The sequence below is a fragment of the Mytilus galloprovincialis genome, chromosome 5, assembly GCF_965363235.1.
Source record: "Mytilus galloprovincialis chromosome 5, xbMytGall1.hap1.1, whole genome shotgun sequence".
NCBI classification, from domain to species: Eukaryota; Metazoa; Mollusca; class Bivalvia; order Mytilida; family Mytilidae; genus Mytilus; species Mytilus galloprovincialis.
In genome coordinates this window covers 94,200,862-94,212,462 of record NC_134842.1, presented here as the reverse complement: position 1 = coordinate 94,212,462, position 11,601 = coordinate 94,200,862, and the positions used below count along the sequence as shown (strand labels likewise).

Here is an 11,601-nt window from a genome sequence, read left to right as displayed (position 1 = left end):
TTTGTACATCTAATGATCTCTAATCTCTAGAGTCCCTTATAATATAAATTTATAAAGCTATGTTTTACATAAAGTAAAACTCTGACAAAATATTTCCTAACCTTTTTAAAGTGCAAGACTCAAATTGTAAGTTACAGTGCAGAAAGGATTTATTATTAGGCTTGTGATTGTAAGCAACCTTTTGCCACGGTAGTCCGATCACGACTAACGCGTTCAATGGTAGTGCAGTATATATACAACAAAAAGACTTGAAAGACTTCATATTGACGTCAAAAGCGACTCGAAAGACTCTATTTCAACGTAATATTGCCGTTCACGACAGTGCACTTTGACGGTTTACGGTAAAGCGACTCAAGTAAACATGGCGGACATTACAAGGAAAAAGAGAGACTCTGAGTCTCTAGAAACTTGACCAGGTTAACTAATTCACTCAATATAAATATATATAGAGATTAAAACAACATAATACAATCATCAACAAATATATAAAGGTAGGTCCAGCATAAGGAAATTCTGTATTTACACTGTACAAAAATAAATAGAAAGGCGACTCAGTTTCAAGGAGGACTTGACGTTATTTTTATCTTTGCTCAAGTTACTGTTCATAATAAATATCTAAGATAACTTATTCTGATAAAAAGAAACATATTCAAAAATTTATAAGTATCCAATACGGTTTAAACAGAAATTTAATCTAATAAAAAGTGAAAAGGGGGAGGGGACTCAAACTGTTGAACAACGAGGCCGAAATCCGTTACATTGCCCCCTTCTTTAAAAAATTGTCCGACCTCGGACAAGTTGATTTACTAAAAATATTTTTTTAGCATTAATAAATATACTACCTTTATAATACACATTTCTTCAAAATTGAATCAATAAATACAATAAATAAATGCATTTTATATACAACTATGCATATTCTCAACACACAACACTCTAAACTGGAATGAAACATCTAAGTTTCATAAATATATATGTTCGTAATAACCAATCCCTTCCCAAACTATCAAAAACTTTACCCAACCCAAACATTTCCTAATTACTCTACCTTAAATATAAATTTTTACATAATAACTAATTTCTTAAAAGCCTATAATTGTCCGAATATAAAACTGTTCTAATGATAAAAGTCAAAATCCATGTATTCTTCCTCTATGTCCAGCTCTAGTTCTTCTTCTGTGTCTTTTTCCATTACCACTCTACAATCTTCTGTTTGGACTTCTCTCTCTTTCTTAATAACTCTCCTCGTCTGGGTGGCTGTTGTTGTAAGCACAACCCGCTTATCCTCTGTTTGTGTACTGGTTTGTTGCACTTGACGCTCGTCTGTCTGTATGTCCTTCGACCTTAATATTTGGAAAGATGGATCTGGTACCCATGTTGCAAACAGTTTGTAAACTGTCCCATCTGGCAGAATACATATTTCTTCCTTCTTCACACATCCATAACCTACTGGCAATACACTGCCTGTATATTTCCCTGTCTTCTTTGCCTTCTCTGCCACTAGCATGCACTTTGAAGCTTCATATGAACACTGGAAGCGGGAGGGTGGAGCCTGAAATCTGTCTTCAGGACAGACTTCATCTCCAATAGCTGGCAAAGCCAAATGCCTACTATCCCTCAAAGTAGTAGTAACTGTGGATGGTTCTGGTGTTGGTTTCTCAGGTACCATACTAGTTTCTTCTCTGGGCTCTTCCACAGCCTGTCTTGTAGGAGAGTCAAAAAGATCTACTAAGTTCTTCTTGACAGGTGACACAGAGCTGTAATCCTCAATTCCCAAGGAAATGCTACAAGGGGATATTTCAGACAATGGAGAAATAGGTTTAATAGACCTTGTCAATATAGGTGTTGTTGGTGGTGTTACTTCTCTTGGTCTAGTGACTGTGCAACTTTGTCTTGTATTAAAATTAGAGGTTGTCACGGGTTTTCTTGTTGGAGTTTCTGGGATAATAAGTTCTCTGTTGTTGGTTCTTGGATTCAGAATATGTCTATGGACATTCTTTTCATGCTCATTCAGGCGGAACCTCTTACTTGTTGGTACCAAGTAAGAGCAAAATCTGCACTGAAGCATCTTCTTAGGATGTTTGTCCCTTACATGTCTTGTTAATTGGCTTCTTAGGTTGTACTGAGCACCACAGTGATAACAGAAGAAAACCATCTGAAGTATAAAAATACTGTTCTGAGAATATATTCAATTTAAACATACAGCACAGTTGACCAGTACCCATAATTTTGCTTGCATACTTTGGTAAGTATTTATACTTAAATTTCTGTTTTTCATTTTATTAAAAAAAATGAAACACATTACTTTTTATTAACACACAGCAATAAACCTCGCTATGATTAATATATATGAACACACAAAATGCATTCTTCATTTATTCAAACACATTTACTAGCTTTCAAATTTCAAATACGAATTTGAAACACATTTTATTTATTTTTCAGATACCAGCGGCAATCACAGTGTTAACAGTATTGTCAGTTCTTTGATTTTCTTGTTCGTTGACCCAGTTTTGAACATCACCAAAGAATGGTTTTAGCCTATCATGATGCACAATTTGCATTTTAGACGTTGCTGTCTTTTTAATCTTATATATTAAATCCGATATAACTTCTACAACAAAGTATGGCCCATCCCAATTCCTTTGTAACTTTGGACTCAGTTTTGGCTTTCGATTAAAAGTATAAAGCCATACTACATCGCCTGTCTTGTATGTGTTCTCATGTGCCTTAACATCATACTGACGTTTTTGTTTATCACTATTTTTAGAAATATTTTGTCGTGCTTTAGCAGACACTTTCCATATGCTTTCCTGCATACTTTTAACATAATCATTGTGTGATACTGTTTCGTCGGGATATTCAATTTCTTGGGGGTGGGGACCATATATTAAATCAACTGGCAATTGTAGTTCTCTGCCTAGCATAAGCATACTAGGACTAAACTTAGTCGTTTCATGTTCTGATGAGTTGTAAGCCATTAAAGCCCAGGGAAGTTGCTCATCCCAATCCCTTTGATTTTTGCTGATGTATTTACTAATGGTATTTTCAAGAGTTCTATTGTAACGCTCCACAAGACCATTGCTTTGTGGCCTAAATGATGTAGTCCTTGTTTTGTCAATTTTTAACTTAGCACACAGTTCCTTAAATAAACCAGACTCAAATTGTCTCCCTTGATCTGAGTGCATTTGACAAGGTATTCCAAATCTACAGAAGAAATGGTTAACTAAGTTATCAACTATGGTAGTAGTTTCCATATCTGGCATGGGAAAACCTTCTACCCATTTAGTAAAATAATCTGTTACAATCAAAGCATATTTGTTATTTTTATATGAAATCGGTAAGGGTCCTATTATATCCAAGGCAACTCTTTCCATGGGAGCACCCACATTGTATTGTTTCATTTTGCTTTTAGCTTTTCTGGGGGGCTGTTTGCGTGAATTGCAAACAATACAGTTTTGCACCCATTTGGTTATTTCATCTTTATGATTAACCCAATAAAATCTATTCTGTGCTCGTGCCACAGTTTTGTGTATGCCAAAATGGCCAACTTGTATGTCATCATGTAACATTTTCATAATATTTTCTTTCCAGATTTCAGGGACTACGAATTGTAAATTACTTTCTTCAGTGGTACTGTTTATCCACTTTCGGTACAACACATTGTTTATTAGTACAATGCGATCCCACTGAGACCAGTATTTCTTAAGTTTTACATCGTGTAAAGCCACATCGGCCCATTCAGGTCTGTTATCATTATCAGACTTGAGACAGAATAAATTGAACAACACATTGTCGCTCTTTTGAGCTTCAAACATTTCTTCATTTGTTTTATGCTCATACCACATAGCTGAGTCTGCGCCTAGGGGGTTGCTTTACTGGTTTGGCATTACCAGTGTCAATTTTATGTTTAATGGCAGTAGCCCTTCCTAAATCATCTTTATTTTTAGAAAATGTTTGATTGTGTCTTTTTAAAAGAGACTCTAACTGATCAATTTGACCCTCACTCAAAAGTTCACTACTCCTTAATTTCAAATCTTGCAAAAGACTCGGTAATTCATTTACTTCGTCACATGATGATGAACTCAACCGCCTGAGTTTTTCTGACCTTGGTTCATTTGAGACTGAACCTGTGTCAATAAGTTCACATGTGGCAACATGTGTGAAAGGCTGCATTATTTGTTCATATTTACTTAAGTTAACCATTCGTATAGGTACTTGACCACAACTAGGGTCCACTAGTGCTTTAGCAACTAGTAAAGTCTCAGTATGTTTTGATGGTAATGGTTCAACTATAGCATTCATTATACTACTTGAATCACCTTCAACAATTCCTGATATGATAACTTCTGTATTTGGTGGAATAGTAAGTTTGTCACTAAGTTTTATTTTAAAAGTTGAACTCATTTGACTCTCTTTTATACAATCTATTTTTGAGTCCTTCAATAATAGTACCCCTTTGCCCATGTCTATGGTACAGTTATTTTTATGTAAAAAATCGTAACCAATTACTGCTGGCACATCAATCTCTGCAACAGTAAATTTTTGAATAATGGTATAATTTCCTATTGTAATAGGTAAATCTACATGACCCATTGTATTTACAAAACTACCATCGGCCAAACAAAGCCGCTGGTTATTTCTTTGAATTTCCGGTTTAAACTCATTTGAAAGTTTTTCAAACTTTCTAGGGTGTATTACACAAATTGTGGACCCTGTATCAATTAAACAATTAACAACAACATCAACAATAAAACATTTAACAAACAAACTGTCTTGTTTATTTGACTTAATTAAACTAATGGACCTCGAGTCCCTTTCTTCAACTGCTGGTGAACGGTCCTTATCCCCAGCATTTACCAGTTTCCCTGTCTTTGAAAACTGTTATTTGTACTGTTAGACTGTGAATTTTGATTATTATAATTTGGAACAAATTTGTTACTTTTGACACAATTGTGTCTTTTGTCCCATTCAAATTTTCTGCATTCTTTCTTAATGTGACCCTTATTCCCACAATAAAAACACGTCATCCTACTAAAGTTTTGACTTTCTTTATTTGTCAATTTCTCCATTTGTTCACTTATCTTGGCCAAGCGAGTAACTACATCGTATTCGGCAGAATCATCATTTTCGGACAACATGCGTGTTGCCGGTTTTGCATTATTTAATCTCTTTTGATCAACAGTGAAAGCTTCATATTCAAGACCAAACCTTACACAATCATCAATTGTTTTTGGTTCTCTTTGAAATATTGATAATTGTATTTTTGGATCATTTATTGCACGAACAAAACAGTCTTTGGCTAGTTGATCCCTTATTTCAATAGGTGCAGTCGGGTAAGCTTGTCTAGTTACCCTACGAATTTCTTGTGCCATTTCTGGCAAAGTTTGACCAGGCTTTCTATAAATAGAATTCATTTGTACTTTGTACATATTTACTTGATTTGCAGGCTCAAAACGAGATGTCAAAGCAGATACGAGATAGTCATAATTTAACCTTTTAGCAGGCTCAATATCGGTCACTATTCCTTGTGCAACTCCACGTAAACTAGTTGCAAGTTCATAGGCTTTCATGCCGTTATCCCACTTATTCACAGTAGATATTAGTTCAAATTGAACTAAAAAGTCTTGCCAACTACCTGTTCCGTCAAACGTAATTGTTTTCTTATTTTTGAAATGAACTGACGGTTCATTTATTTGAGGTACACAATTATTGACTGTGTTATCATTTATATTAAAAATTGGATGGGAGTTCTCACTATAATTTCCATTCCCTGCTACTGCATTAGTAGCCCTTCTTACAGGAGGAGTCATGGTGTCTACACACCCGTTTCTGTCCACTCGGACAGTACTGCACCCCTCATCAGTTATGTTGTGAGGTGCCTGCCATAGAGAGTTAGTGCTGGGCCCATAGCACTGGTCACTACTTAGACCGCGGAGATCTGCCTGTTGCCGCCTCCTGTCATTTAGGAGACCAGGGAAAACCTTATTACAAAAACTATCTCCCCCTCCATAGGATTCCCGTGATTTGCGACACTCGTCGCCTGAATGACTCTCCAATAAACCCATTAACATGCTTTCCCTCTCCCTTATTTCATTTAACTCTTGTTTAAGTTTAGGTACATCTATATTTTCTGTTGAAGTCTGCATAGACTTTTCAGTAGCTCCCGCTTGAGCTTGTGGACTAGTGAATTCATCATGCTTTTCCCTATTTACCCGCATTTGAACCTCCCCTGATGGTGTCAAATCAATAAGACTCCTGTTCATATCTGAGTCCAGGTTCACGGACATTGCGGGGAGCCGTGATCGAACCCCAAACGGACTTGCACTATTTTCCTCTTCTTCAATAACAACAAAACTGGGTTGTCTGATATTTGTTTTTGACATATTTATTTATTAAACGGAATTAATTATATTTATTTAAATATTTATATGAATTTCACTTCAGCTTAGTTCGGAGAGCCCCTTAGAATTTGGGACTCCCCACATTGGCCACCAAATGTAACGTTTTCGCTCGGTGTTGCTATAGCGTTTTCGTTACCCTGAAGTGAAACTCACTGACAAAACTAGACAATTAGCCAGACAAACTAATTCTCCACAATAAATACTGTTTCAAATGACTGCTCCCTTGGGTTAACTCAACCCTGTAATCCAATAGGTATATTTAAAGATGCGTTGTTTCAGAAGACAGAAATAAATAATTCGTTTCAAGTTAATGATTTAATGAAGTGTTACTATGATCAGTTATATATATATGTCATTCAAACAATTTCAATATTGTATATCTTTTTACATTAGATCAACACAATAAATAACACTTAAATAGTATGCAAGGTAGTGAGTACTCTGGTCAAGTTCTATATACACATGTATTAAATAAACAATCTTATTAACAAGTAATTATAGAAATCTCTATAATTATATAAGTGATGCCGACTTCTCAAATGTATAAGTTGCAACTCCGGGTTTTACTGTACTTTTTGTGAATATTCGAATTCGTAATATATATGTAAAGAATCGTTAATAATTGCAGTTTCTATACTGTTGGTATATCGAGTAAATAATACAAGACTAACTTTAACTGTTACTTTCTCTGAGGAAAAACTCTATTGACGTCTTATTAAAAGCGACCTTAAGACTCGAGACTGCGTCGGTGAGTCTCTGTATAAAATATGGAATATTTTATATTTCTGACTTTTCGGTACTTTTCAGTATATAACTTTTTGTACATCTAATGATCTCTAATCTCTAGAGTCCCTTATAATATAAATTTATAAAGCTATGTTTTACATAAAGTAAAACTCTGACAAAATATTTCCTAACCTTTTTAAAGTGCAAGACTCAAATTGTAAGTTACAGTGCAGAAAGGATTTATTATTAGGCTTGTGATTGTAAGCAACCTTTTGCCACGGTAGTCCGATCACGACTAACGCGTTCAATGGTAGTGCAGTATATATACAACAAAAAGACTTGAAAGACTTCATATTGACGTCAAAAGCGACTCGAAAGACTCTATTTCAACGTAATATTGCCGTTCACGACAGTGCACTTTGACGGTTTACGGTAAAGCGACTCAAGTAAACATGGCGGACATTACAAGGAAAAAGAGAGACTCTGAGTCTCTAGAAACTTGACCAGGTTAACTAATTCACTCAATATAAATATATATAGAGATTAAAACAACATAATACAATCATCAACAAATATATAAAGGTAGGTCCAGCATAAGGAAATTCTGTATTTACACTGTACAAAAATAAATAGAAAGGCGACTCAGTTTCAAGGAGGACTTGACGTTATTTTTATCTTTGCTCAAGTTACTGTTCATAATAAATATCTAAGATAACTTATTCTGATAAAAAGAAACATATTCAAAAATTTATAAGTATCCAATACGGTTTAAACAGAAATTTAATCTAATAAAAAGTGAAAAGGGGGAGGGGACTCAAACTGTTGAACAACGAGGCCGAAATCCGTTACAATATATTATTTCTATTTTTGTAACAAATGTACAATATTGTTATGATTCTCTCTCCTTGCGATATCAAATGGTGTTAATCCTCTCCATTTAATGTTACAATCTGCTTCATGTTTTAACAACAATTCAACAATCTCTACATGACCTTTATAACAAGCTATAAATATGGGTGATTCACCTGTTCTCATACACTTATTAATGACAGCCTTATTGTTTATTAACATCTGTACTACTTCAGTATGTCCATTCTGACAAGCAATGTACAGAGGTGATGCTTCATTATCTCTACACTTATTAATGTCTGCCTTATTGTTTATTAACATCTGTACTACTTCAGTATGTCCTTCATGACAAACAATGAACAGAGGTGATGCTCCAGTATATCTACACTTATTAATGTCAGCCTTATTGGTTATTAACATCTGTACTACTTCAGTATGTCCAATCTGACAAGCAATGAACAGAGGAGATGATCCCGTATCTCTACACTTATTTATGTCAGCCATATTGTTTATTAACATCTGTACTACTTCAGTATGTCCATTCTGACAAGCGATGTACAGAGGCGATGCTTCATTATCTCTACACTTATTAATGTCAGCCTTATTGTTTATTAACATCTGTACTACTTCAGTATGTCCTTCCTGACAAGCAATGTACAGAGGTGATGCTTCAGTATCTCTACACTTATTAATGTCAGCCTTATTGTTTATTAACATCTGTACTACTTCAGTATGTCCATTCTGACAAGCAATGAACAGAGGTGATCCTTCTTCATTACTACACTTATAAATGTCAGCCTTATTGTTTATTAACATCTGTACTACTTCAGTATGTCCATTCTCACAAGCAATGTATAGATGTGATTCTCCAGTATCTCTACACTTATTAATGTCAGCCTTATTGTTTATTAACATCTGTACTACTTCAGTATGTCCTTCCTGACAAGCAATGTACAGAGGTGATGCTCCACTATTTCTACACTTATTAATGTCAGCCTTATTGTTTATTAACATCTGTACTACTTCAGTATGTTCATTCTGAACAGCAATGAACAGAGGTGATCCTTCTTCATTACAACACTTATAAATGTCAGCCTTATTGTTTATTAACATCTGTACTACTTGTGTATGTCCATTCTGACAAGCAATGAGCAGAGGTGATACTCCATCATTATCTCTACACTTATTAATGTCAGCCTTATTGTTTATTAACATCTGTACTACTTCAGTATGTCAATTGTAACAAGCAATGTACAGAGGTGGTACTCCAATATCTCTACACTTATTAATGTCAGCCTTATTGTTTATTAACATCTGTACTACTTCAGTATGTCCTTCATGACAAGCAATGAACAGAGGTGATTCTCCAGTATCTCTACACTTATTAATTTCAGGCTTATTTTTTATTAACATCTGTACTACTGTAGTATGTCCTTCATGACAAGCAATGAACAGAGGTGATGCTCCATCATTATCTTTACACTTATTAATTTCAGCCTTATTGTTTATTAACACCTGTACTACTTCAGTATGTCCTTCATGACAAGCAATATACAGAGGTGATACTCCAGTATCTCTACACTTATTAATGTCAGCCTTATTGTTTATTAACATCTGTACTACTTCAGTATGTCCTTCATGACAAGCAATGAACAGAGGTGATGCTCCAGTATCTCTACACGTATTAATGTCAGCTTTATTGTTTATTAACATCTGTACTACTTTAGTGTGTCCAATCTGACAAGCAATGAACAGAGGAGATGATCCTGTATCTCTACACTTATTTATGTCAGCCTTATTGTTTATTAACATCTGTACTACTTCAGTATGTACATTCTTACAAGCAATGAACAGAGGTGATCCTTCTTCATTACTACACTTATAAATGTCAGCCTTATTGGTTATTAACATATGTACTACTTCAGTATGTCCTTTCTGACAAGCAATGAACAGAGGTGATGCTCCAGTATCTCTACACTTATTAATGCCAGCCTTATTATTTATTAACATATGTACTACTTTTGTATGTCCATTCTGACAAGCAATGAGCAGAGGTGATACTCCAATATTATCTTTACACTTATTAATGTCAGCCTTATGGTTTATTAACATCTGTACTACTTCAGTATGTCCATTATAACAAGCAATGTACAGAGGTGATGCTCCAGTATCTCTACACTTATTAATGTCAGCTTTATTGTTTTCTAACATCTGTACTACTTCAGTATATCCCTCCTGACAAGCAAAGAACAGAGATGATATTCCATCATTACGACAATGGTTTACATTACTGTTACATTGATATAAGCACCATGCAACCAGATCAATATCTCCTATATAACAACTCTGAATTAATGCAGTGCTATTGTTTCGTCTGTTATATAGACTTACCAATTGTTTCTGTTTTGATATTTCCAAATCTTTTAAATATACAGGGAATTTTTGTCTGAAGATTTGATCATCCATATTGATGTTACAGAAGACATCTACTATCTTTCCTCTCAACCAGTCATATATCAATCTATTTATATACATTTGCTGATGTCTTTCTGATACATCTGTTAAAACTTCATCTCTTTGTCTTTTTTTTCAAAAACAAACCTTTTACGAATAAAACGACTTGAAGCATTATTAATTAAACAATAAATCATAACACTGCCAAAGTAAAAAGCAAGAAAGTCAAACAGCTTGTCATGAATAGTTCTGTACACTTCACCATCCTTTCTGATAAACGTATGAGTAAGTGAATCCAGCTCATCACGAACTACCAATCGAGATGTTCCTTTCACCACTTTACAAGCTTCATATGTGTTCTTTATAATTGTTTTGATATCTTTATCGACATCTTCTGTGAGCCATTCTTCTTTTAAACGATTGTTAAACATGACACAAAGAACAAGTGCACAGTATTTGACATGTGCTCCTTCTGTTTGCAATTTATCTATCTCTTTTTTGTAAACTGTAAATGGATTCTTAAAGAAATCTTCCATTATCAGATTTTTGTTTTTGCTGCACAATTGACATAAAAGAGGAAAACAGTCAATCCTCCGGGTGCGGGAATTTCTCGCTACATTGAAGACCTGTTGGTGACCCTCTGCTGATGTTTTTTTATTTGGGCGGGTTGTTGTCTCTTTGACACATTCCCCATTTCCATTCTCAATTTTAAACATGTCATAAAATTTCTTGATCTTAGACGCATTTGATTTCAAGTAAAGTTCAGCGATAGATTGTTTTTCTGTTTCTGATAAGTGTTTATCTTCTGACAAAAGATTACATTATTAAAAGATAGAGATTTCATTTTTTCATCCTTAAAAACCTGAAGTCTACAAGACATGATTAATTTGACTGTTTTTTTTTCTATTAATGTTTTGATTTTTTCCATTAGATTTTTCCAGCTTTCTAACTTCGTAGGATTTATGGCATATGTTCCACAAAAGTCATCAACAACAAACAGGATTTTCTTACTTGGATTGTACCACTTGATAATTTTTCCAGGGTTTGTTACCGGTAAAATGACATAGCCTTCTTCTTGCATTCGTAGAGCAACATGACGCATCAATGATGATTTTCCTGTTCCCGAACTTCCGGTGACAACAACACAACTTTTTTCCTTGATACATTT

At 34.6% G+C, this 11,601-nt stretch overlaps 1 protein-coding gene across 1 annotated transcript; it reads right to left on the bottom strand.

Moving 5' to 3' along the window:
* Positions 1-1,117: 1,117 nt before the first annotated feature.
* On the bottom strand, positions 1,118-10,969 carry LOC143074211 (uncharacterized). Its single transcript, XM_076249761.1, has 6 exons — positions 10,561-10,969; positions 9,958-10,528; positions 9,361-9,753; positions 9,056-9,074; positions 8,406-9,017; positions 1,118-2,155 (listed from the first exon to the last, which is right to left on the bottom strand). The coding sequence occupies exons 1-6, from the start codon at positions 10,967-10,969 to the stop codon at positions 1,118-1,120; spliced, it is 3,042 nt and encodes a 1,013-aa protein (XP_076105876.1).
* Positions 10,970-11,601: the final 632 nt, after the last annotated feature.